The sequence below is a fragment of the Mustela erminea genome, chromosome 9 (genome assembly GCF_009829155.1).
Source record: "Mustela erminea isolate mMusErm1 chromosome 9, mMusErm1.Pri, whole genome shotgun sequence".
Lineage (NCBI taxonomy): Eukaryota > Metazoa > Chordata > Mammalia > Carnivora > Mustelidae > Mustela > Mustela erminea.
Genome location: NC_045622.1, coordinates 29,129,115 through 29,156,183, shown reverse-complemented (window position 1 = coordinate 29,156,183; position 27,069 = coordinate 29,129,115). Strand labels below are relative to the sequence as shown.

At 41.9% G+C, this 27,069-nt stretch overlaps 2 protein-coding genes across 8 annotated transcripts; one reads left to right on the top strand and one right to left on the bottom strand.

Moving 5' to 3' along the window:
• ACAD8 (acyl-CoA dehydrogenase family member 8) lies at positions 1-21,415 on the bottom strand. 5 transcript variants are annotated; one of them, XM_032360489.1, is made up of 12 exons: positions 21,184-21,271; positions 20,435-20,522; positions 15,336-15,436; positions 14,730-14,899; positions 13,849-13,958; positions 13,362-13,438; positions 12,822-12,959; positions 10,607-10,742; positions 10,414-10,511; positions 9,926-10,078; positions 9,158-9,302; positions 1-2,461 (listed from the first exon to the last, which is right to left on the bottom strand). In XM_032360489.1, the coding sequence occupies exons 3-12, from the start codon at positions 15,366-15,368 to the stop codon at positions 2,409-2,411; spliced, it is 1,113 nt and encodes a 370-aa protein (XP_032216380.1). In that variant the 5' UTR covers positions 15,369-15,436; positions 20,435-20,522; positions 21,184-21,271; the 3' UTR covers positions 1-2,408. The 5 variants fall into 5 exon arrangements, with proteins under 5 accessions (XP_032216380.1, XP_032216378.1, XP_032216379.1 ...); XM_032360487.1 differs by lacking the exon at positions 20,435-20,522 and having other exon boundaries at positions 21,184-21,415; XM_032360488.1 differs by lacking the exon at positions 20,435-20,522 and having other exon boundaries at positions 9,158-9,260; positions 21,184-21,415.
• THYN1 (thymocyte nuclear protein 1) lies at positions 21,407-26,636 on the top strand. 3 transcript variants are annotated; one of them, XM_032360494.1, is made up of 9 exons: positions 21,407-21,582; positions 21,776-21,903; positions 23,566-23,747; positions 24,550-24,618; positions 24,773-24,832; positions 24,965-25,057; positions 25,621-25,716; positions 25,955-26,105; positions 26,437-26,636. In XM_032360494.1, the coding sequence occupies exons 1-9, from the start codon at positions 21,422-21,424 to the stop codon at positions 26,481-26,483; spliced, it is 987 nt and encodes a 328-aa protein (XP_032216385.1). In that variant the 5' UTR covers positions 21,407-21,421; the 3' UTR covers positions 26,484-26,636. The 3 variants fall into 3 exon arrangements, with proteins under 3 accessions (XP_032216385.1, XP_032216386.1, XP_032216387.1); XM_032360496.1 differs by having other exon boundaries at positions 21,491-21,663; XM_032360495.1 differs by lacking the exon at positions 24,773-24,832.
• Positions 26,637-27,069: the final 433 nt, after the last annotated feature.

The following is a 27,069-nucleotide window of genomic DNA, read 5'->3' as shown; positions in this document are numbered from 1 at the left end:
TACTCTATTCAAAGCCATTTATTTGGATTCTTTCGCTTGATTCACCAACCACCCCAAGAGGCAGGGATCCTTATTATCTCCATTTTATACATAAGGGAACAGGCACAGAGAGTTTAGGTGTTTTTTTCTTAAAGTCACATGGTTAATGAGCAAAGCTAGCAATCAAATCCAGATATGGGAGCCTGAATCCATAGTTCAGTCTCTTAACTGAACAGAAACATTGTTAGTTGCTGTTTTCATCACGGTTGTTACTCAATTCAACTCAGATCAATTTAACACAATTATCTTAAGTAAATACTCATGCAAGGAGCTCCTTGTGAAAATCATGAGATATAGGAGATAATCTGCAGAAAAGTACTTTGGAGAAGTGTTTTTAAAATAAAAGTATAACCAGATAAGCACTAAAGCAAATAAGTAAATAAGATACTTCTAATTTACTGAATCTATAAAAGATGAAAATTTTAATGGGTAACCTAAACATTCTTCTGTTTAAATGGACATATAATCAGAGCAATCAGATTTCCCCCTGTATAATAACTGTATGAGTTATTACAAGGGGAGATAGTTTGAAGAAATTATGAAGCCAACTTGGAAATCCAATTTTCATTGAGGCCATCATATAGAGCCACAACACTACTTGTGCCCCAGTGTACTTAGTAAATGTGTTTGTTTTTGCTACCACATACTGAATTTATGTTATCTAATTTCTAGCCTTCCGGGCCTGTAAGTCCATCCAAGTTAAGTTGTGTTTGCTTATCCGTGTATATCCTGCACCTAACATAGCACCTGGCACAGGTTTTTCCTTAAGACATATTTGTTCTGCTCCTTTTGGCTTCATCTATGGAACAGCAAAATAAACAGTGATAGAAATTAGCTTGAAATGTCCCTAACTTCTTGTCACAGAGGTCAAGTCCCTTGCTAGGCTGCCGGGAAACTGAACTCTGAATAGTAATGATGGGTGACAGTGCGGGTTGCATTTGTAGTAATAGCATCTCATCATTCTCTTATGAGGGACACAAATAGAAAGACATTAATACAACACCTATTTTTGCTTCAAATCTGAACAGAAGCCTTAGAAGTAAATGCTAGAAAGCAGCCCAATTACCAGGGAGACCCTCATGTTCCATGTTCCACAGCAAACATTCTAAGCATGGGTCTGTATCTGCTCACTTCTCCTCTTTTCTTTACCTTTCAAGCTTGAGCTCAATTTCCTCAGACCTTAATTACTTCCAGAACCTACAGACTGGACATGCCTTATCTTGTCTTTCTCTACTCATGTTCATTCTGCATGTGTATTCCAAGAACGTTCTTACCGACAAATTATCTCAACATATCTTCATTAAAAACCTTCTCACAGTTTCTCCAATTAGGAGATAAAACCCACACTTTGGTTTTCATAACTCTCCATCCAGATTCAACTTACATTTTCTTTCCATCCCAAGCCAAGTCCAAAGCACAACAAAACAAAGTTGCAAACAGGTCCCATACAAATTCTGCACTTTTCCTGCTCCTGGTTCCTTCCTGTCTAAAACTGACTTTCTTGGTTCTCTTTATGTATTACACGTTTTCATAAAAGTTTAATTTTAATTTCTACCTTGTTTATGAATCCCTTCCAACTTTATCACTTTTGCCAGGTCACTCTCTCTTCTATATGCCTATCATTTCCTTAAACTCAGATAGAAAGAAATTATGCTCAAAGTACTTATCAGAAAGGGTTACAGAAACTTAAATACCATTTTTAGACCACATGTTTCTAAAAAAGAAAACAACAAATATTCAGAGTTTCAAATAACTTCAGTCCTTGATATTCAGAAAGTGTACAAGTGCAGATATACCTTAAATCTCACCTAGGAGTAAGGTTTCCCAAATACTCACTTTATCATTACTTACATTCACAGGAGTACTACAAAGGAAATGCAACCCACAGAAACCTTCTGCATCTTTAGTAGAGCATAAGAAAAGATAGGAGGACATTTTTTGTCCATTTCTCCTTTCCCACACCTTTGCTTTATCATCAGGAAAAACCCTCAATGGAAGTGCTCAGATCCCTGGAAGAGGGATTCAGTGAACCACCAAATGCAGACAAATCAGGACAACATGGATCCAAAAAAGGACTCTGACTTGGTGATGAGTCTTCACTGGTCACCTTTTTTCATTAGGAATCTTCTTGTTGTTGGAGTGTCTTGTTGTTGTCTTCTTGTAACATTCTCAATCAGGGCAACTCCTCTAGTTCTGCTGAGGACTCTGTCCCATTCCTATAGCTGATGCTGCTTCCACCACTTTGGGTCCACCTAGAAAAGCTCAGCCCTTCAGTCTCATCCATGATTCATCTGTAACTTAACAGTCCACATGAAACCTCTGATTCGGGTTGTGCATTAACCATCACGTGCGAACATCAAGTCTGGGTACTACTCCTGAAACAGGCTTCGAGAGATCAGCATCCTCATCACTTCATTGCTACCTGCAAGAGGGAGAAAGAATGAAGGATTTCGTTGCAGCAAAGTCTGAGAGCTTGGTAAAGCTTAAACCAAGGTGCTCCAAGCCTCATTCAGGGCAGTAGCAGCTCTAACCACAACTGTTGCTTGAGCCCGGAGGGGGATGGGATTATCACAGACTTCTCTGCAAAGTACAGAAAAATGTCTGGAAGTAAGGAATGAATCTACTCTTTAGAAACACCTCTCCTGGGACAGGGGAAGATAGCCAAGTAGGAAAATGCTGAGCTCACCTCCTCCCATGGATACACTAAGGCTGCAACTATGTACGGCACAACTCACTCTGTGAACCTAAACTCTAGCAGAACAGCTATTCCATAGCTAAAGATATAAAGAAAAAGTCACATGAGAAGGCTGGAGGGGTAGAGACGATTGGGAACCAAACCCACAGCACAGTGACCCACAAGCAGGAGCACAAGATCCACAAGCTAGTATGTGGAGATCCTTCCTGAGGAGTGAGAGTTCAAGACCCACAGCAGACAGCCCCTGCCCTGGAGATCTTCACTGGGAAGAGGAGGCCCCATACTGTCTGGCTTTGAAAATCAGTGGAGCTTAACTTAAGAGAGCCAGAGGGCTACAGGAAACTGAGACACTATTCATAAAGGGCCCACACACAGTATCAGTCAGTCATTCAGAGCCCAGCACAGAGGCAGCAGTTTGAAAAGCTCTTGGGTCACACAGGAGAGGGAGGTTTAATGACTAATTTTCAGCTGTGTGCCAGAGGGGCAGGGATCTGTAGGAACTTTCTCTGGGAATGGAAATGTTAGCAGGTGCCATTTTTCTTGTACTCCTACAGCTTAGTTAGCCAGATGCTTTGGAAGAAAGATCTGACACCCACTCTACCTTGCTAGCACTGCTTGTCCCACCCTGGCATTCACCTGCAGATCTTTTGGGCTCAACACACTCAACTCAGCACACTTCCCTCCAATCAGGTACTAACCACCATACCTGGCAGGCAACCTCAGTGGGGACCACTGCCCGCCCCCACCCAAAGTCACTGCTGCCCACTAACACACCCCCAAGACTCACAGGTAGGCCTTGTAGCCAGCTACCAGCATGCCCACAGTAGTCACAGCCCAAACACAACAGGACGACACATGCAGACCACATAGGGGACACCCTGGGAGTGCCTGGTTCTAGAGACCAGGAGGGACTGCACTACCGAGCCTCCAAGATAGATGCATTCCATACAGGGCATTACTTTCAGGACCAGGAGAGTCTGACTTACCTGATACACAAAAACAAAAATGAGGAGAAAAGAATATTCTCTATATGAAAGAACAACACCTCAGAAAAAAGAAATGAACAAAATAGAGATACAGAATTTACTTGAGAAAGTTTCAAAATAATGGTCATAAAGATGCTCAGAGGCCTTGAGAGAGGAGTAGTCTAATTCAGTGAAAATTTCAGCAAAGAGACACAAAACAATAAAACAAAAAACAGTTGCAGAGTATAGTAACTAAAATGAAAAAATACACTATAGGGAATCAACAGCAGATTACAGGATGCAGAATGGATCAGCAATCTGGAAGACAGAGTAGAATAAAGTACCAAGCTGAGCAGCAAAAAGAAAAAAAAGAATTTTAAAAAAGGATAGGTTAAGGGACCTCTGGGACAACATGAAGTATACTAACATTTGCACTATTGGGGTCCCTGAAGGAGAAGAGAGAAAGAGGCAGAAAACTTATTTAAAGAAATCATGGCTGAAAACTTCCCTACTCTGGGGGAAAAAAGAGACATCTCATTTCTAGAAGCAGAGAGAGTCTCAGACAAGATAAACTAGGAGAGCCATACCACGATATGTTTGTGTGTATGTGTGTGTGTGTGTGTGTGTGTGTATGGTAAAATTACATATAAAGAGAACTCTTATAAGCAAATAGTTATGTACAAGGGAAAACACCCATAAAGCTATGAGCTGATTCTTTTCAGCAGAAATTTTGTGGCCAGAAGAAAGCAGCATGATGTTATTCATGAAAGGAAAAAACCCTATAATCAAGAATAGTCTACCTTACAAGGATAGATAAAGAGTTTTCCAGACAGGGGTACCTAGGTGGCTCATCTGTTAAATGTCCAACTCTTGATTTCGACTCAGGTCATGATCGCAGGGTTCTAAGATCGAGCCTTGCAATAGGCTCTGTGCTCAGCACAGAGTCTGCTTGTCCCTCTCCTTCTGCTCCTTCCCCGTTTGGGTGCTCTCTCTCTTTCTCATAAATGAATAAATAAATAAATAAATAAATAAATAAATAAATAAATAAAATCTTTAAAAAAAAAGTTTCCCAGGCAAACAAAAGTTAATGGAGCTCATCATCACTATACCAACCTCACAAGAAGTGTTAAAGGACTTATTTTAAGTTGAAAAGAAAAGGCAATAACTAGGAGTAAGCAACTTATTAAAAAAAAATTTCACAGGAAAAGCAACATTTAACATAGGTAGTGGATCAATCACTTATAAAGCTAGTATGAAGGTCAAAAGAAAAGAAAAAGTAATTTTAAAATCACTTATTTATAGAAAATTAGTTAAGAGGCTCATAAAATATGATGTCAAATACATAAAATGGGAGGGTGCTAAAAACGTGGTCCCATTACGTGTTTGAATTTAAGCAACCATCACTTAAAATAGACTGCTATATAATAGGGTGTTATATATGAACTTCATGGTAACCACATATGAAAAACCTGTAAGAGATGTACAAAAAATAAAGAGAAAGGAACCCAAGCGTAACACTAAGGTAAGTCATCAATCACAAGGGAAGACAGCAAGAAAAGAAAAAAGAAACTGAATAAAAACCACCAGACAACAATTAACAAAATGGCAGTAAGTACATATCTAACAGTATCACCTTTCCTTTAAATGTAAATGCTTCAATCAAAAGACAAAGGGTGACTGAATGGGTAAAAACAAAACAAAACACAAGGCCCAGATATATGTTACCTACAAGAGACTTACTCCAGACCTAAAAACAAATACAAACTGAAGGTGAGGGGATGGAAAAAGATATTTTTAAAAAAAAATTTTTTAAATTTATTTGACAGAGAGAGAGATCACAAGTAGGCAGAGAGGCAGGCAGAGGGGGAGAGGGAAGCATCCCCCCCACCCCCGGCCCAGCTGAGCAGAGAGCCCAATGTGGGGCTTGATCCCAGGACCCTGTGATCATGACCTGAGCCAAAGGCAGAGGCCTAACACATTGAGCCACCCAGGTGCCCCAGAAAAAGATATTCTAAGTGAAGGAAAAATTTTTAAAAAGCTAAGGTAGCAATACTTATATCAGGCAAAACAGATTTTAAAACAAAGACTATAACAAAACATAAAGAAGGTAATTACATAATGATAAAAGGATTGATTCAACAAGAGGATATAATGATTATAAATATCTGCACACCCAATCCAAAGCCCTAAGTATATAGAGCAAATACTAACAGATACAAAGAGAAACTAACAGTAATACAATAATAGTAGGAAACTTTAACACCCCACTTACATCAATGGACAGATCACCCAGACAGAAAATCAGTAAGCAAACAGTGGCTTTGAATGGCATGTTAGAACAGACAGGACTTTAGGACTTCACAGATATATACAGAACATATCCAAAAATGTCAGAATACACATCCTGTTCAGGTGCACTTGGAAGTGCACATTCTCTAAGGTCACATGTAAGGAGACCACAGAACAACTCTCGATACATTTGAGAAGACTGAAATCATATTAAGCGTTTTTTTCAACCACAATGGTATAAAACTTGAAATCAACTACAGGAAAAAAATGGTAAAAACACAAGGAAGCTAAACAACATGCTATTAAATAGCAAATGGGTCAAAAAAGAAATCAAACAGGAAATAAAAAGATACCATGAGAGAAATGAAAGTGGAAAGACAAGTTCCAAATCTCTGGGACATAGCAAAAGCAGTCTAACAAGCAAGATTATAGTGATATAGGCATTCTTCAAGAAATAAGAAAAACTGGGGCACCTGAGTAGTACAGTAGGTAAAGTTAGGGACATGAGTTCAAGCCCCATATTGGAGGTGGAGCCTACTTAAAAAAAAGAAAAAAACAAGAAAAGTCTCAAATGTACAATCTAACTATACACCTGAAGGAATTAGAAAAAAAGAACAAACAAACCCAAAGTTCGCAGAAGGAGGAAATAATAAAGCTCAGGGTGAAATAAATGAAACAGAGACTAAAAAAACAACAGAAAAGTTCAGTGAAACCAAGAGCAGGTTCTTTGGAAAGATACACAAAATTGATAAATCTTTAGCCAGACTTAAAAAAAAAAAGAGAGAAGAGAGAGAGAAGTCAAATGAGTAAAATCAGAAATGAAAGAGAAGTTACAACCAATACCACAAAAACATAAAGGATTATAAGAGGCCACCATGAAAAATGATATGCCAAAATGAGAAATGGACAGCCTAGAAGAAAGAAACAGATAAATCCTTAGAAACATACACTTTTCCAAGACTGAAACAGAAAATCTGAACAGACTGATTATGAGTACAAAGTTAAACTGGCAATCAAAAAACTCTGAACCAGGGGCGCCTGGGTGGCTCAGTGGGTTAAGCCTCTGCCTTCAGCTCGGGTCATAATTCCAGGGTCCTGGGATAGAGCCCCACATCGGGCTCTTTGCTCAGCGGGGAGCCCGCTTCTCCCTCTCTCTCTGTCTGCTTCTCTGCCTGCTTGTGATCTCTGTCTGTCAAAGAAATAAAATCTTTAAAAAAACAAACAAACAAACAAACAAAAAAACTCTGAACCAGGAAAAGACCAGGACTGGACAGCCACAGAGGGGAATTCTACCAAACATTTAAAGAAGAGTTAATATACTTCCTTCTCAAACTATTTCAACTGTTTAATTACTGTGTTGCCCTCCTGAAACTAATATAATATTGTATGGCAACTATATTTCACATTAAAAAATACGTACCTACAAAAACACAGAAAAAGCCCCAAAGGACATTTTCTGGATTTACATATAAAAGGAATCCAAAATATTAATTCTGAATGTGGAAACATGAATTTTATTTTACTTTTCCTATATTTTATAAGCTTTCAACAATAAATATATCAATTTCTTATGTAATCAGAAAAGTAAATTTTAAGAGGACAAAAATATTTTCCCTGAAAGATCAACTTCTTGCTTCATTTTTTTTTTTAAGATTTTATTTATTTATTTGACAGAGATCACAAGTTCGGCAGAGTCGCAGGGAGAGAGAGAGCAGGAAGCAGGCTCCCTGCTGAGTAGAGACGCTGGGCTCTATCCCAGGACCCTGAGATCATGACCTGAGCCAAAGGCAGAGGCTTTAACCCACTGAGCACTCAGGTGCCCCCTTCTTGCTTCATTTTATAGTGGCTTTTAATGCAAAGAGAGATATGAACCTCCATGAAAAATAAGTAATCACATATCTCAAATAAAATCAAATCTAAAACTGCAGATTTATCCTATTACAAAGTCCACAATGAAACAAAGTGAGACTAGAGCCCCAAATTTTCTGTAAGCGGATGATGGCATGGCCTCAAATAAATGTACCTGGCTTTCACCATTTCTTCTTTACCTACTAAACTTGTCATTCCTAAATGCTGGGTAGGGAAATAACTTTACAAGTAAACACAAAAAAGCCTATGGGGAACTTGAGCACCAGTGACTGAGCTCACTGACATTATTCCAGGGATGAGATCTGTAGAACAAAGCAAGTCTAACTTTTAGAAGCCTGTGATTCGGACGTAACATGTCTCAGAATGTGGTTCCCAGATACCCAGCAGCAGTCTCACTTGAAAAACTTATTAGGGATGCAAAATGCTCAGGCCTAAGACCCACTGGCTCAGTACCTCTGGGTGTGGAGCCCAGCAATCTGTTTTCACAAGCCCTCTGAAAGATTCTGGCACCTCCTCAGGTTCAAGAATGCTTTGAAAATGACAGAGACACCAATGCCCTCAGGTCTTTCCTGTGCCTCTTTGGAAGCAGCCCCACACTGCATCACTGAAGGTCACTTAGATAAGCTTTTGCCCCACCTGGCTCCTACCACGTAACTAACCCTAACCACATAACCACTTCTGGCTGCCTACGCCAACTGAGAGAGGAGTCATGCAGTTTTAAAACATCCCCACTTTGTGTGGAGAGTGGAAAAGGCCAATGCTCTGAACCAGCCTCCAGCAGTTCACACATTTTCCAGCCCATTTCAGTCTATGATTGCCAAGAAAAATACCCATATGATTTAGTTAACTGAAAAATCCATTAGCAATATTGATAGAGATATTGTCAATTTATAGAGGTTGCCTGTGATCCAATCAGCTCACATCTGCCCTGTACAGAAGTTTTGAGATCCCTGAGAACCAAGTACTTTATAAAAGAGTTATTGTTGAAGTTTTCAAAATGCTTTCCCACATATTATCTGAATTTGAGTGTTCTCTAAAATTTGCAGAGGAAAAAAAGCAGAAATGGAGTGATTTGATAGCTTACTCATGGTGACAAAGCAGAGCCTCCGGACTCCCAAGCTAGTGCTGTGTATGGCATCCACAAACACCTCCAGAGCCCGGTCAGGAGAAAGAGGAAGGAGAAAGGCAAAAGACAATAGGGCCTGATGGAACTCTCAGAACCAGTCAGCATGGGGACAGACAGGCTGGGAAAAGTGGTGATCCTATAAGCATTCTGGAGAACAGCTCTGGCAATTTTTACCTTCTAGGATTTGATGGACCCTGGAGTCCCGCACATACTGCTGAACAGCATAGTCCTTCAGGTAGCCATAGCCTCCATGCATCTGTAAAGCCTGGTTGCAGATCTTCAGGGAGACAGGGATTAGACATCTTTGACTGGGGGAAGACTGTGGAACATAAGGCTTTTCTTTCTACCCCAGCCCCCAATCTGGCAGTCTGCTGTAAACTAATATGAGGAAGAACAACCCGAGCCGAGCCCAAAGAGGGGCTCCGTATTCTGTGTGGTTAGATGACATGGGAAGTTTACCTACTAAACTTGTCAGTTCCCACCAGGCAAGCAACTCAGAGAGCTCTGCCTTTCTTGCTTTATTATCTGTAGGGGACAAGCCTCCCACAAGCACTTTGAATGGGATCATGTGAACTTCCTATGATGCCATCTAGTGACAATGTAGCCTCATGTGGAAATAGTTCTGCCCTTGACATTTTAAGCACAGCCTAGTGCTAAATTTGAGCAAGAGGCATGGGGCTGCCCCAAACCTTCTTCCAAAGGTAGTGTCTCGTCTAGAGCACAACAGAATGACAGTGACAGGATTGAGTGTGTAATGGCACAGAGCAGGTAAAAAGTCAGTTCTGAGAGCTCCCAAGCAGGCCTCTCATGAGTTCATTTATATCCTTAAGCCCCAAGGTGATCTTTGCAGCACCCCAGGAGTAAACTAATGGCTCTTAATATCCCTGGACCTAGTAGTTGCCCCTTGTCCACCCAAGACAGCCAGAGGGCATCAGCACGCACAGCAAAGCATTCATCTGTAGCGAAGAGCTTGGCCATGGAGCACAGGGCCACTGCATCTTCCCGCTCCTCTTGGAGAGCCACTGCTGCGTTGCGGATTATCAGCCGTGAGGCCACCAGTCTTGTTGCCATATCAGCCAGTTTGAATTGCAGGTACTACAGCAACAGGGGAGAAGAGAACCGGACAAGATACATAGGCTTAGACCAGCACTGATCTGGGACCCTCTATAAGACATCTCTCATGAGGTACCTTTTCTAATTGACCCCAAGCTTCAAAGACCCTGCGTCTTCTACAAAGAAAATGTACTGCCTTGTGAGTTCCAAGCCTACTTTCCTCCTGAAAAAGATTACTGATAAAATCAGAACACAAGTTCTAAGATGGGGGCAGAACTCCAGTGAAAACTCATAGCCTCACCCTCCAAGAGAATATCGGCCACAGAGCAGGTCTCTTGCAGCATGGAAAGCAGATTCAGGGGCCTCTGGGAAATTACCTGGTTATTGGCCAGAGGTTCTCCAAACTGCTTCCGAACACTGAGGTGGTCTCGGGTGAGGATGACTGAGGCATGAGCAGCTCCTAGAGAGCAGGAAGCTGGAAAGGAAGAAGGTGAACATTTCAACTGAGCCAGGACAGTGCTGCCTGCCCCACCCTGGCCGCCTCCCTGCCCCATCCTGCTGTATTCTCACCAACATTGATCCTCCCTCCATTCAGTCCTTTCATGGCAATGACGAAGCCCTGTCCTTCATTTCCAATTCTGTTGGCAACGGGCACTGCACAATCTTCAAAGATCACGGCGCGGGTTGGCTGTGAATTCCACCCCACCTGGCAAAAATCAGGGGCTACATGGCTGCCCAACAGGGTGGCATTCAGGGCAGTGACTCTTCCCTTCAGCTTATAAGCCCTTGCCTGCCTGTCCAATTTCATCCCACTCTGTTCTCTTCTTTGCTCACTACCTTAGGGCCAAACTGAACTTTTTTTTTTGGTTTCCCGAACAGGCCATCTACTATTGTTTCTGCCCAGAATTCTTATGTTGTTTCTTCTAATACTCCGGATCTCATCTCAAAAGTCATGACTTCTGAGAGCCCAGACCTATCACAGAAGTTTCAAGCTCTCTTCACTATTTTATCAACCTGTTTTATCCCTCCTATAGCCAGAGCACTACCAGAAGGTACCCTGCTTATGTATGTGTCTGTTGCCTGTCCCTACTTGCTGACAGGTAATCTCTATGAGGACAGAGCTTTGTCTTTGTTCACTATCCTACCCCTACTGTTTACAAATGCTTGGCACATAGTGGGCACTCACCAGCTGTCGAATGAGTATACAGATATCCTTCCAAATTTCCCTTACATAAAAAAATATATAAAGCAAAACCAAGAATTAAAAAAGAAAGATAAAAGTATACACTTAAAAGTGAGAGAAAACAGAAACTGAAAGGAAGAAATGATACACTTTGTTTCTGGAACTTATTTGCAATTTTTCTCTAGGCACGAAATGTGACAGCTTTGGTGTTCTGTCAACAGATGTCACAGATACTGTGGTGGATACTACCTATGTGTGTTGAAATAATCACCACTGCCTTTGTAAGTTCCAACAACCTAAATCAGTGTAACTTGATCCTGTAAAATTATATGTCAGACTATGTAAGTCTGTCCCTGTTCTAAGACCCAAAGCAGACATTTCTAGAATTAAGACATTCTACAGCTATGTATCTTACATAACACATACACAACTTACATACCACAATCACAGCTTATACATCTTACACAGGTAAGACAACGTATGTCTTATGAATTCAAATAAGGCTAGGGGTGACTTTTGTATCCTTCCTCACCCCACGAGCCAGCATCATGCTTTGCACATAGTAGGAATCTAGTAAAAACCTATATACTATAAATGAAAAGAGGCACTACAACCTCTAACTCTTTGGCAGTTTATAAAATATCAGGAAAGCTCATGAGGGGAAACATGGAAACCCTAGGAACTAAAAAGGAGAAGTATAGGGGCGCCTGGGTGGCTCAGTGGGTTAAGCCTCTGTCTTCGGCTCAGGTCATGGTCTCAGGGTCCTGGGATGGAGCCCTGCATCAGGCTCTCTGCTCAGCAGGGAGCCTGCTTCCCTCTGTGTCTCTGCCTGCCTCTCTGCCTGCTTGTGATCTCTCTCTCTGTCTCTGTCAAATAAATAAATAAAATCTTTTTTTTAAAAAAAGGAGAAGTATAGTTCGGGGTCATTTCATTACCTGACTTCTCCCCTAGAATCCTAACTATAACAGTACATAATAGGGGGAGATGAGTATTCTGGTCCCCTGACCTAACAAGTCTGAATGGGTCTCATCTTCCCACAAGCTACAGCTATGGAATCATACATCTACTATTCATGGTCTGGCTATGGGATTGCTAGGTCCTAGGACTGTCTTTTCAAAGCACCTGTGGAAATACTCTCCCTTTTTATTACTGAAACACAATTATCTCCAATGAGTTTTCTTTTATTTTTATTTAAAGATGAAAAGTAGCCCATATGCTTTTCATCCCTAAGACTTATAGTCACCACCAGATCTGTAAGTATTTCTTCCTGGGATAAAAGAATGTGCCAAAATAAGAAGCTGGATAAGAAATACAGGCCAAAAGTGAAGGTGGGACAGAAGTCCGAGAAATCTCTCACGCTAAAAAACAGGCAGCTGATCAGCTTACTGAGGCACTCTGCCATGGTGCCAGAGGTGTGATCCTTCAGCCATGCCCTAGTCTATTCTATATGCTCCTGTTGAAATCCTAATAGAAGCAACTGTGTCCAAGTCAAGTTAGCAAATATGTTACCTATTCCCTAAAACAGAACAGAGGTTGGTCTGGCAGGTGCCAGACTCTTGAATTGTTTGAACTTGCCTTATTTTGTGTCCAAGAGCCACTCACCTTTTTTTCCTTCTTGCCAAAGCTGAGGCCAGGGGTTCCTTTCTCCACAATTATACAGGAGATGCCTTTGGGGCCTGGTCCTCCTGTTCGGCATATGACCACATAGATGTCTGATTCACCTCCACCACTGATGAAGGCCTGGGGGTTGGAGAAGGGGTGTACAGGATTAAGGAAACACATCCGTCCCTGGAGCCTAACACCCGGGAAAACAATCAAGAGTCCTCATGACAGTAAGACACCAAGAGGCATGATGGTACAGAGGGGTAAAGGAGGGGTAAAAAGATCCTGTGCTCACTGGGGAATTGGGAATCTAGCTGATGAGACTATAAAAAGGACAGACAAAAATAAGCAGGATTATCTGGATTCAGATCAGAAAATTGAGAAAGTAAAGGTAAATAAAGGGAAACAGGTCAGAGGTTCTCTACCCAATGTGTAAAACTCCTAGGAAATACTAATTTGTAGATAGCAAGGATCCAGGTGATGTCAGCAGAAAGATGGAAACAATCTCCAAGGTGTTCTGTAAGGTGGGCATGCTGGTACCTTGGAGCCATTGAGGATGTAATGATCTCCTTGTCGTTTCGCTGAGGTCAAAAGGGAGGCAGCATCACTGCCACTTCCTGAGGCAGGGATCAAAAGGAAGCAGAGAAGGTGGGGGAGAAAGTCAGTGATGGTAAGGGGGCCCCAGCACAGTTCCACTTCCAAGGAAATCTTCCCTTATAACCAACAGCTCAGTGTTTCATACTTCAAAATGCAGATAGCCAGAGGAACTCTGTATTTGGTGAAAACTGTGGACAGCAATTAGACCATTTTCCATCTCCCAACACACTGAATACAAGGAGGCTCCCATGTGCAGCCTGGAGAGACTCTGCCCTAGAGCACTCTTAGGCTTGTGAGATCAGGCCATGGGAATGTGTTACTCTGCAACCCAGCGTCGTGGCAGATGTGTGTCAGTGGGATGAGAGAGTGCTCCGTGATTTCACCTGAGCAGCACCCCCACTACGTCTTGCTGGTGGTGTGGCAAACCCACCTGGTTCAGTGAGGCAATAGGAAGCAAACTTCTCCATGGTACAGAGCGGTGGGCAAAATTTGTGCCTCTGTTCCTCATTTCCAAAGGTATCAATCATCCAGGCACACATGCTGATATACCAAGAAGAAAAGACAATGATAGAGCTAATATGGAGAAAAGGAAATCTGAGGGGGGAAGGGAAGGGGCAAGAGAAGACAAGCAGCCAAGCAGGAAGAGAGAGTGGGAAGAGGAAAGTCACCACCGAGAAGATTCGACTTTAAAGGAAAGGCCTGGTTAAAACATATTCATGGAACCTGTACTACCCAGAGATAAGCAGGGCCAAAGTGTTTCTCACTTGGATGTCCATGCTATTTTTAGGTTAAATGAGTTCCCTAAAAATCAAAGAGTTATATGTACTTAGACAAATTCCTGGGGGGATTCATCTTTGGGTTGAGAAAGATGGGAACAGGGCCCTGACCACTCTCCTGGAGAAGTCTGTTTGCTTCCAGCTCAATCTAGGATTTGTGAGAAGGCAGACAGACCTCATTTGCTAAGCAACATACAAATAAGATGACAGATTCAAGTCTGAGAGGCAGCAGCAGACCTAGAATGAACTTTTTCTTTTTTTGAAACAGAGAGTGAGTGAGTGCATGTGCTCAGGAGTAAGGGGGGGTGGGGTGGGGAGTAGAAATAGAGGGAGAGAGAGAGAATCCCAAACAGGCTCCATGCACAGTGTGGAGTCCGACACGGGGCTCAATCCCACAACCCTTAGATCATGACCTTTTATAGTCTGGTTCCTCAACGGCAATCACCTTGAAAAGATGAACTTTTCCCTATTTATCTGAAATTTCCCAGTCAACCTGATGAGTACTTCACTGTGCTCATCAAGCTCTGGCACTCACTTGTGGATGCTTATATAGGCTGTGGTGCTGGTGCAGCCTGTCGCCAAGGCCTCAAAGATGACAGATGTATCGAGCCGTGACAGTCCAGACCCACCTACATCTGTTCGTACATAGACTCCCCCAAAGCCGAGCTGAGCAGCTTTACGCATTGCATCCACTGGGAACAACTCCTACATACAAAAAGAGAACAGGGTCATCAGTAAGGGGTTCATAGACGAACTTTTCTTCAAAGGGCACAATGAAGGATTAAGAGGTTTGCATTTGGGAGTGTGTATATCCTACCTTAACTCAACAGACTATTTGTTATCTATAGTAGCAGTTAAAATGCATTCTATAAGCACTGGTTTTCTAGCATTAAAGTTCCTTTTAATCATCAACAGAACTGCCTTGGTTTTAAGAGTATACAAATCTATGTACAATTAAAAAAATAAACAAAAAACTAGTCCCTACAAGATGAGGGAAAGAATCACATTACCACTACTCTCATTTGCATTAAGAGTTGTGCAAGGGGAATAAACACAGAACAGTCAGGACTACAAGGGGACGAAGACAGGGTCACTACAGGGGGCATTTGCTGGAATGTCTAGCCACAAGGAAAACTCCCACCTTCTGGTCCCACTCTGCCATATTTGGAGCCATCTCCCGGGTAGCAAAGTCAAAGGCCACTTTCTGAAATTCTTTCTGCTCTTCATTCAGTCCCACGGAAGCTGTGGGTAAGATTGCATATACTCAGTGCCAGGACAGGGGTCAGGGAAGAGTAGTGCCAGTATCAAGAGGCGTGAAGTTGAGACAAGGGACATGCTATAGCATTTCTCTTATGCAGTATAACCTTTAACATCCGTAGAATGGCCTTGCCCACCATTAATATATTATATATTATCTGTTGATAATATCTGATATACTATCTCTTTTCCTTTCTTCTTTCCTCCCCAGTGGATCGGCTGTCTTCATTTACCTCCCAATTGCTTATTCTTTCGGTACTCTTATTTATCTCTTCCTCTTCATAAGTCCACATTAAAAAAAAATAGTAAATATACACTGACCCTCAAATTATAGTAAACATTTTTTTTCCTTTAGAATGTCCTACCTTTTCTGTATTAGTATCCTGGGAAAATCTGTCCTATCTGTGAATCTGGATAGCTGTCTGTTTCAACATATTCATTTTAAAAGATCAAGAGGGGGCACCTGGGTGGCTCGGTTGGTTAAGCATCTGCCTTTGGCTCAGGTCATGTTCCCAGGGTCCTGGGATCGAGCCCCATGTCAAGCTCCCTGCTCAGTGAGAGCCTGTTTCTCCCTCTCCTCCTGGCTTATGCTCTCTCTCCCTATTTCTGTTCTCTCTCTCTCTCTCAAATAAACAAATTAAAAAAAAAAAAAGTCAATAGGAAAAGGAAGATATGTGTACTTTGGTTTACCTTCAAATTAAGGGAAAGATCTTCTAATAAGGCTATGCATTTGGCAAATCCCAGACATTCACGGATAACATTGATGATGAAAAAAAAAGTCTTCCAGTGTTGAAAACAGGGTTAAGGCCCTACTATATCTGTTTTTAGCCAATGGATTTAGCATTCTCAGAACATTTTCTATCATAAACTATCAGTGATGTGACTTTGGGTAATTCCTTCACTTTTGGGCTTAAGATACTTAAAAGCTAAGGACAGAGAATTGACATCAACAAATACACAGTGTGGCCTCATTAGGAGAAGTTTCTTTAGAACTTTAAACACCTAATAAAAGACTACACCAAAGTAGTCCTTTATCAGAGGTGATGTTCTTCAGGAGAAAGAGAACTATTTCTACTAACATAAACCGAATGACTACCAATTCACAGTATCATTACTTCATACATTTTCTTTAAATAGCCAGTTCCCCAAATGACACGAACACTATTTTTTACAGATTAAAAAAAAAAAAAACTGCAGAGAGTAAGATCACACTGAATTAGAAAGCAGACATCAAAGTCAACTAGCTAATTAAGTAAGGTATAAAATATTTTTCTTATTCTGCACTGATGCAGACTTCCAGTTAGCAGCAGGCCAGAGCTGAAAGTAAACAGCCTAGGCAAATCTCCCGTGAAAACCACCTTTTGGCAATAGTGTAGCCAATTCAGAAAAGATGGGACCACAAATCCGGGGAATCTGCATCAGGATCAGCAACCTACACAGAGTGACTCAGACTTACGTTGTTCATATTTATGTCTCTTTTGTTGTCTCTTACTATTGTCACTTTGAAAGGACAACCTGCCGCAGGTGTGTAAGAAAAAATAGAGTGTATGCCTATACTTTTCCAAGTGAAGCCTTGAGGTACAATATAGGGCGGAAAGAAGAAGTGCAAGGCTCTGTATTACCTACTGAGGTTTCATCCTTTAGTGCTAAATATGTGATCATTATGAGGTGATGCTAAAGAGCATTAAAGTAAGACTATGGAGCCACAATTAATAAGAATTTATTTCAGTGCCTAATAGTGATGCATAATCCTTTGCAGAGTCAGTTTCTTTAGGTCAGACATAGGCAGCAGTAATGGCTGGCTATGTGAGCCAGGAAAAAGCAGTCGGTCTGTATTGGAGAATCTCAGAAAGGAATACTTATAAGGATTAGAGATTAGGCTACTTTGAGAAACCTGGATAGAGCAGAAATTTATGTTGGTTGTTACTCACAGGAATATGGTTAGGAATAAACAATTCATGGTTCCTGACTGAGAGGTCATTCATTTGTTTGCAGAAGTCTTGCAGAAATGCTCTTGTAGATCATAGCTTAAAGACCATTCACAAAAGAATATTTATTGAATGTCTACTACGGAACAGTACTGGGGTTACAAAAATGAATATAGTCCATTTACACAAAGCACAACATAAATGGTGATAATGTAAATCTTATAGTATAAAGAGAAGTGCTACAGAATTTCAGTCCCAGCAAAGAGCTCAATAAACATTTACTATTATTTTTATTAGAGTAAAACAAGTAGGTCAAGAAACAAAATGTTTTAAGAAATAGGTTTGAATTGTATCCTAAATAAATATCAGGGAACAACTGTATGAAAATCTTATGTGCAAGTATATACAACGTAATTACACATTTTTGAAATACAATATCCAACCCACTTTTTGATAAAGGAATGCCAATAAAATGAGAGCACTACTTGGCAGAAAAAAGCGGAAAAGGCAAGTTAAAAAGCAAATTATACGTAAGAAAGCATGGTAACTAAGTAAAAACATCTCAGTTCCCAGAATACATTAAAAACAAACAAAATAAAAACCAGACTTAAGGAAGTTGGACAGAGTTATTAGCAGAGTTCAAGAAGCCAACACATAGTAAAATGTAAAATGGCAAAGCTAAATAGAAAAAGGGCCTGGAGCTCCTGAGTGGCTCAGTCCATTAAGCATGTGACTCTTGATTTCGACTCAGGTCATGGTCTCAGGGTCATGAGATCCAGCCTGGGTTGAGCTCTGCCCTTGGAGCGGAGTTTGCTTAAGATTTTCACTTTCCCAGATGCAGATAAAGGGGAACCCTCTTACACTGTTGCCTGGAATGCAAGCTGGTGCAGCCACTCTGGTAAACAGTATAGAGATTCCTCAAAAAGTTGAAAATAGAGCTACCCTATGACCCAGCAATTCCACTACTGGGTATTTACCCCAAAAATACAAATGTAGTGATTCAAAAGGGAACCTGTACCCCAATGTTTATAGCAGCAATGTCTGCAATAGCTAAACTACGGAGAAGCCCAGATGTCCATCCACAGATAGATGTGGTGTATACACATATACAATGCAATGCTACTCACCTACACACACACACACACAAAATCTTGCCACTTGCAACAATGTGGGTGGAACTAAAGGGTATTATGCAAAGTGAAATAAGTCAATCAGAGAAAGACAATTATCATATCTTCTGATATGTGGAATTTAAGAACCAAAGGATCATAGGGAAGACAGGAAAAAAATAAAACCACAGGAAATCAGAGAGGGAGACAAACTATAAGAAACTCTTAATCATAGGAAATAAACTGAGGGTTGCTCCATGGGAGGGACATGGGGGAATGGGGTAACTGGGTGATGGATTAAGGAGGCATGTGATGCAATAAGCATTGGGGGTTATGTATGTAAGACTGACCTCTACCTATGAAACTAATAATACATTATTTGTTAATTAATTAAATTTAAGTTAAAAATTTTTTTTGCCCTTCTCCGCTCCCCCTCCCCCACTGCCACATGCCTGTACATGCACACACACACTATCTCAGGGAGGGAAAAAAAAAAGGAAGGAAAGTGGGCCCAAATGAGATGAGGAAACCCCTGATTGTATAACAACCTAAGTGTAAGCAACAGGCAAAAACAAATAACTAAAGAACATAAGAATCTTAAATGCATCCAAAGTAGAAACCTCACTAGAGAATCAACAGTTCTATTTGAGAACCTTGGTGTTTCAAAGAATGCTTGTGACATTGCAGCAAAGTGTAGTGGAAGAACACTAGACAAGCCATCAGGTGTTTGAGCTCTGGTTCTGAAGTTATTAAATGTATTAAATGTACAACTTTCAGTAAGTTAAGTACCTCAGTCTGCTTCAGTTATCCCATTGTAAAATGAGGCGGCTGCATTAGACACTGAGTAAATTTCCTCATCTGTAGGATGAGGGAAGTATACATAATGAATATGTATACCACATAATAAGTAAAATACAAATCATAATTCTCTTAAAAATCATTTTTCACTTATTAAAATATGAAATCAAACAAATGTTTGTCAATCACTCCCATTAATTTTATATTCTAGTATGTAGAATGATACACTGAAAGGGTAGTTTCCTTTCATTTTACTAATTAAGAGGTACTTTATTTTAAAAAGGTGTAAAGGCACCTGGGTGGCTCAGTGGGTTAAAGCCTCTGCCTTCGGCTCAGGTCATGATCCCGGAGTCCTGGGATCGGGCTGCGCATCAAGCTCTCTGCTCAGCAGGGAGCATGCTTCCTCCTCTCTCTCTGCCTACTTGTGATCTCGGTCTGTCAAATAAATAAATAAAATCTTTAAAAAAATAAAATAAAATAAAAAGGTGTAAAGGTACCTCATGGGCTCAACCTACACAAGCAGCTGCTAGAAATACTGTAGCCTATGTAACCTATTTGTTATTTAGTATTTAATATTAACCTATTAAATATTTAATATATTTGTTACCAAAACAACTCCTTATTTGCATTGTTAATGCACGGCCCGCAGAGCACCGTGCAGGTAGTAGAAGCACCCTCTCAGCCAGCCGCTCCGCAACATAGTAGCAGCTCCTTCTCCAGCCAGGGTGACCTTGTTTACCTAATTCCAATTGCTAGAACAGGCAGCACCATGTGAAGGAGTTTTAGGACAGGGAGAGGAAAACGGTATTCTATCCTAGTGTATGTCATAGATCTGGGTGTCAATCAAAGGGATTCATACCAAATCTGTTATAAAGAAAAGTGACACTTATTAAAAAGATTTTTTTTTCCAGAAGAAAAAAACACGATTATGTAATGGTCAGAGTCACAAAGTCGCCGGTTATTCCTGGTGGGGCTAGGCTCACCATCACTCCCCGATACTCGCATCCAAAATTATGTGCCTGGTGTCTGAAGACATTCAGGTCTGTCAACTCTGGGTAGTTTCCCATTTTCAGTAGTAATTATTTTTCAACGGGAATTTCAACACTAAAAGTGTTTTGTAACTATAGGTGCTAAGTCACAAAATTTACCTGAACAAATCTTGCATCACTTAAAGGAGCTTCGCTTCATCCACCACAACCAGCCCCAGCTATTTACATCTGTACTATCCTTTACCACCTAGGATGAAGACAAAACACCACCAGGAGTTTCTATGCACCCACTACTTATTTGAAAGTAGGGATAGTAACAGAATCTCCCTCAGAGTTGTGAGGTTCATCATAAAACCCTTAGTTATTGTATTCATAAGTAAATGAATTTATTTATTTATTAAACCTGATATCAACGTATTAAACTTATCAAGAGGTTGATACTACCAAGTGTGTTTGTGGAAGACCTGAACAATTAACAAATATCATCAGCAACCAAGACCAAGCTGTATTCTCCTATCTTCATTGGTCTTCAGAGGGCCCCCGTGACGTAGGCAGGAGGGAAGATAGGGTTAAAAAGCCAGAGGACCGCCTGCAGCACGTGTTTCCAACGCCAGGCTTCCCACCCACAAGTTTGGAGGTAGGTGAAAGAGTAGCAAACGAGGCCCAGGGGCGCCACAGATGGAGACCGCAGAGAGCGAGGGCGGTCAGAGAAGCCAATCCGGTGAACAAAATGGGGAGACCAGCCGGCGGGGAAAGCCCATTAGGGAACCGGCAGGTGAGCCTGGGGGTGGTGGCCCAGGTGACCGCCAGAGCGAGCCGAGGGTGACAAGCGCTCTGTGGGCGCTCAGACCACGGCACCCCCTCCCCGCCCAGGGACCGGACACTTGCACCAGAGGAGTGAGTCTTACGATCTATGCAGGAGACCAAGCTCCGGCGACCGCTCTTGGCGGGGGCCCGCAGAGCGCCGTGCAGGTAGTAGAAGCACCCTCTCAGCCGCCCGCAGCCGCTCCGCAACATAGTAGCAGCTCCTTCTCCAGCCAGAACCTGCACGCAGTGACCTGGGGCAGGGCACAGACCAGGCCCCGCATTGTACCCTGGGCGCTGTAGTGCATCCAGCGCCCTCATGGCTCAGACTCAGCCGGGTCTATGCCAGAGCAGGACTACAACTCCCAGAGATCCCCAGGGCCGCGGCGCAAAAGTGCCTTGTGGTACTTAGCTCGGGTATTGGCGGGGGACTCAGTGCCGGCCTTCTGGAGCCTGGTTGGGGTTCTTCTGCGGAGTTGTGAGATCAGTGGCTCGGAAGAATGGTGAATGAATGAGAGAAAGATCAGGGAGAGAACCGATGAGACTTTAGCAGCAGGTTTTGTAAGATGGAAATGGGGTCGTAGATAACTGGGAAGAATTTGAGGGGGCTCAAGGCCAGTTGCATCGGTGCTCCGCAAAAAGCCCTCGGGGCTGAGACTCAGATTTCTCTCGTTGTCTCCATCTTGCTTTGCGCAGGTTTCTGGGGGCAGATAACAGAGCTGCGTCTTGTTTTTCTCGGTTGATTTGGAATCCTCTGCTCTTCGACCCCCGCAGGGAAACCATGCCGAAATCCCGGAAGAGGCTCGGCGGGGCTGCGGGGCCAGGTGAGCTGCCCCTGAGCTGCAAAAAGGTAGCCCTGTAAAGAAAGTTTCTCTAGGATCTGTAAAATACTGTTCACTTTCAGGACACCTGGGTGGCTCGGTCGGTTGAGCGTGGGACTCGTTTTCGGCTCAGGTCATGAGCTTAGGGTGAGATGGAGCCCCACTTGGCCCCGTGCTCAGCGGGGAGGGTGCTTCTTTCCTCCCTCTCCCTCTGCTCATACCCAGGCTCTCACACACCCTCTTCTTTTCTCTCAAATAAATAAATCTTTAAAAAAAATAAATGCTGTTCACTTTCAAATCCCTGCCTGTGGGGAGAATCCTTTGTGGATTGTTGTTTTATCCTTAACTGCCCTCCATCTTCTCCTTTCCTCTTCCCACCAAGCTTATACCCAGAGCTGCTTCTGTTCACTGAAGCAGTAGTTGTTTGGTGTAGATACAGGGTGGCTTGTACAAAGGCAAAGAAAATACAGTTGTGCTCTCATGGAAAATGCAAACAGACATAAGGGAAAAGGGTCTTAGGAAACCATGGCTAAGGGTATGAGAGCAGGGAGGAACACCTTAAGAAGGAAGTGGAACTTGAGTCCATCCTTAAAAAAATGGGAAGGCTTTCCAAAGGCAAAGAAAGTGTGATGCCATTTTTATATTCATGAGGATGAATGGAAGATGAACAGGAAAAAAACAACTGACGGTAGAGAAAGTGCTTTAGGACTGACTATAGTACATTGCGTTATTAACAACACATAATGGTGTTTGCAGTGTGCTTAACTCCAAAGGGACCACCTAAAAACTAGGCTACGGAGGATCAAACTACTTGACCTCTGTGAATGATACTTAATGAGAGCTAATGCAGGACCTGGGTAGTATGATACTACCTTCAGAGGTAGTATAATATGGTCATGAAGTGTGGATTCAGATAGACCAGGGGACAGTTCCTGATTATACCGTTTACTGAAATGTGTAATCTGGACACATTTAGCAGATGAACAGAACATCTCATACATTATGTAGATTAACTGAGTTATTGTTAGGATAACAAATAGAGTTTATATAGTAAGAATTGAACAACTTAGCTATTGAGTGCCTACGACGTTCCAGGCACTCTTGCTCTAATTCTCTTTGGAAAAAATCATCTTTGCCACGTCTTCGAAGTCCAGAATGAGCTGTCTTATCCAACATCTCTTGGCACCCTCAAGGAGCAGGAGGCAGGCCACAAAGTACAGTGAGCAAGCAAAAAGAACCACGAGTTGGTGATAATAATCTTAGTACTGAGTATTTATTATAATGTCAACCATTATTTAATCCCATTGTTTGCACTACCTTGTTTCATCTTCAAAATAAGTCTGTGGAGGAGGTGTTCGGTTTCCTTATTGGAGAGAGAGCCTCAGCAAAGGCACTTTCTACTTAGTAGAAACCAGGGACTCTGTCAGTCCTAACCCAAAACCATGTACACTATTTTTATCCCACTGAATGGATAATCCAGGAGATACCCTATAAGGTGGGCATCCCTGCCCCATTTTTATAGATAAACTGAAGTATAGCAATTCAGTTGCTACTGCCAGTAACTGACACAGGCAGGATTTGGATCCAGGTCTGACTCCAAAGAATGTGCTTTCCCCACACAGAGCATTACTTCTCACCAGTTTCTTCTTTTTGCTTCTACTGCAGACAATAAGAGGCCAGCAGGAAAACATACCAAGACTAAGAACCCAGCAGGGGCATTAGCTGCAATGGGTAACTCCAGCCCTGAGAAGACTTCAGACTCTAAAAACTGTGGGAAGAATCTAAGCAGTTACTGGCTGATGAAGTCCGAGCCAGAAAGCCGACTAGAGAAAGGTGTCGATGTGAAGGTGAGACTAGATACCTCTCTAATCCCTTCAAGCTATTTTTTTTAGGTGAGAAGTGAATATGGGACACCACAGGGTTCTATCACCAACTTCTTAGAAGGGTAGGGTTAGGGAATAGATTATAAGGAATAAAATCAGCAGGACTTACTACCATCAACTCTTGTGAATCCTTTATCTAGGGCAAGGGGTGGCAGACTTTTTTCTGTAGAAGGCCAGATAATAAATATTTTAGGGTTTTGGGTCTTATGGTTCCTGTTTCAGCTCTGTTGTTGTTGCAAGAAAATGGCTATGGGCAATAGGTAATCAGATGGTGTGGCTGTGCTCCAATAAAACTATTTACAAAGTCAGGCCTGGGCACAAAGCTGTAGTTTGCCAACCCCTGATCTGGGCAACGTTTCAAACTTAAGTTGCATTACTCTTGACACTTAACCATACTCCTATGTATCTCTCTGCCAACAATTAGTATATATTCATTGAATTAATATAAATCAGCTTTAGTAACAGCCTGGAGAAAATAGAAATATATAATAGTTTAATGAGTGAAATACGAATAACCAATAGGTTATTTTATCATTTAAATTATCTATTCCACTAATCCTTTTAATTAGCAAGGATAACAAGATAATGCAATGCTAACTCTACATTTGCCCAATAGAAGTGGCTTTGTGTAACTACTTCCCAGTAAACTACAGACTTCCACTACAGCAAGTGGCACCCTCAACATAGGGGAAAAACCTTTCTACTTCCATATGCTACAACTGGCCCCAAGACTGTTTAATGAATGAATTCATTTCCTGTTGCCTAGTTCAGCATTGAGGATCTTAAAGCAGAGCCCAAGCAGACAGCATGCTGGGATGGTGTTCGCAACTACCAGGTAAGAGGGTAAGAGCAAGCCCTGAGACCCAGGGTCAAAGAAATGCCTGAATCCTTTTTAGGACTTATTCAGTAGCAAAATCTCTTGGCCAGCATTGTTTTTTCCAAGATCCCAAACTGTATATTCAAAACTATCTTAATTCCTCTGCATACAGTTTACAAATGGCCTGTGTTCTGGCCAGTGTCTGCATACCAGTCTGGGTGTCTCAGCAAAGGCAAGTATTGAATTGAATGGGGAAGAAACTGTAAAAGAGAAAAACTCATCCAATAAAGCAGACTTGATTCCGCTAATTGGTGCTTTCCACTGGGTGAGGAGGATAGTTGTTGTTTATTCTCTCCTGGGATAGGCCCGGAACTTCCTTCGAGCCATGAAGCTGGAGCAAGAAGCCTTCTTCTACCATAGCAACTGCAAAGAGCCAGGCATCGCAGGACTTGTGAAGGTTAGTTGTACAATAAGCATTAATCTTAATCCCTCTTCCTTCAAGGAGACTTACTCATATCGATATAAAGGAACACAGCTTAGATCTGTAACAAAAAAGAAATACTCTCCTTCCCATCCCTGATGTCACAAGAATATGGTAAAACCACCTTGGCCTTTTCCAGTACAGCAAGGACTGTAACAAGAGAAGCCTCAGTTCAGTCCCACTGGTACAGACTTCTCTTCATTCTCTGCCTCAGTCTTTCACTCAAAAACAGGCCTGATGATGGCTCTTTCAAACCAGAAGTTATTAGAATAATATTAACTATAAGTGGAAAAACAGTGGTACCAATAATAACCTTTAATACGTGGTTTTAAAACCTACTTTCAAGATTTTTGTCAAAACAGGTTTGATTTCCTATGCTTGCTCTAGACTGTATTATTATTTCCAGATATAGTGGCTCTAGAGCAAGGCAGAAGAGCTGAGTATGTACAGGGTCAGAAGAGAAAGTTGCACTTGAGTTAAAAATTGGCCATGGAGTTGACTGTACAGGCAAATGATTAGAGATTTGGTTTTGGTTTCAGATTGTGAAGGAGGCTTACCCAGATCACACACAGTTTGAGAAAAACAGTCCCTATTATGACCCATCCAGCAAAGAAGACAACCCTAAATGGTCCATGGTAAAGAGTACTTATTTTTCCTATTTCATGAGAGGAAAAGGATGGACAAAGAGAGGGAGGAAGAAGGTGTGTGCTGTCTTTAGGTCAAGGTACACAGTCCAGCTTTTACACCCAAAAGAGGTTACCTGGCTTTGGGGATAAGAACAGAACACTGGCAGCTCTGCCCCTAAGAACCTCCCACAAGAAGCAAATAACACAGTAGACAGGAACTGCCTAAACATTCCTTTCTGTTATATAGGTGGATGTACAGTTTGTTCGGATGATGAAGCGTTACATTACTCTGGCTGAGCTCAAAACCCATTACCAAGCTCACAAAACCACTGGAGGCCCCTTAAAAGATATGGCTCTTTTCACTCGCCAGAGACTCTCAGTTCAACCCCTGACCCCAGGTAAGAGCAGGCCCTTTGCTTTATATTATCCACACACCAGGAGGACTCCATGAACTCACATTTACTAGTGATTTAACTTGGGCACAGTATTAAACTTTTCTGAGTCTGTCTCCTCACCTGTCACACCCAGGGAGGAACTATGTCTGGAGTTACCCAATACTCCGTACCTATTACCCAGCAGTGCTTGGCACATAATAAAACCCTCACATAAATAGTTTTTGAATGAATGACTACCTGCCTCAGTAACAATGTGAAGTGCCTGGCACGACTTTTCTATTCAAGAGGAGACATACCTAATGCATTTCTTTTTTTTTTTCCCCTTCTTTGGTAGAGGAGTTTTATTTTATTTTGAGCCTGGAGGAAAAGGAGCCAAGTTAACTGGGACACTGTTGCTGGAATGGGCAAGACATTACTCCAAAGAAGTCAAGTTTTTCTAAGACAAAAGAAGGTGGCTTGCGTGTTACATTCACCTGGGGTTGTGTACGTAGATGGTTTTATGTACCTTTTCCAATAAAACATTAATATCAAAGATGGAAAACTTTTCTTTTAAAATGGCACTGGACTAGACTACTCCCCTGCAGATCTTTCTGCCCCTCTGTAAGATGCAGGCTGACCTCCACCATCTTCCTTTACTGTAGCAAATACCAGGGTGCAGGGTTCAGTCTGTTACCACCTACTGAAACAAAATTTCATTTTTCTACACCACCCCCACACCTGCCCCTGAAGTCATCTGGGCTCCACAGTGGGGTAAACCATCAGCAGTTTCAGCACAGCTTGCCAGATGAGGGTACAGCTGGCATTCCTTTCTCAGCCTGTGCTGGTCTAAAATGGGCATTCATAAAACATCACTGTTCACCAGGGGGTACAGCCACAGTGAGGGCAGGGGTTGTGTTGGATCAAGGTGGGAGTCTATCTCCCCTTGGGTGTGAGTGGGGACAGTGTAAGATAAGAAATCACAGACCCT

Excerpts from the sequence above, each read along its gene's own strand:
- THYN1 (XM_032360494.1), top strand. The coding sequence starts at position 21,422 with ATGCCAGAGCAGGACTACAACTCCCAGAGATCCCCAGGGCCGCGGCGC. Across the intron at positions 21,583-21,775 it reads ATCAGTGGCTCGGAAGAATG|GTTTCTGGGGGCAGATAACA; the intron begins GTGAATGAATGA and ends TGCTTTGCGCAG. Across the intron at positions 25,717-25,954 it reads ACAACCCTAAATGGTCCATG|GTGGATGTACAGTTTGTTCG; the intron begins GTAAAGAGTACT and ends TCTGTTATATAG.
- ACAD8 (XM_032360487.1), bottom strand. The coding sequence starts at position 21,400 with ATGAGGGCGCTGGATGCACTACAGCGCCCAGGGTACAATGCGGGGCCT. Across the intron at positions 10,512-10,606 it reads TGGAGGGAGGATCAATGTTG|CTTCCTGCTCTCTAGGAGCT; the intron begins GTGAGAATACAG and ends CTTCCTTTCCAG. Across the intron at positions 9,303-9,925 it reads CTACAGATGAATGCTTTGCT|TCTTCCCCCAGTCAAAGATG; the intron begins GTGCGTGCTGAT and ends TATGTTCCACAG.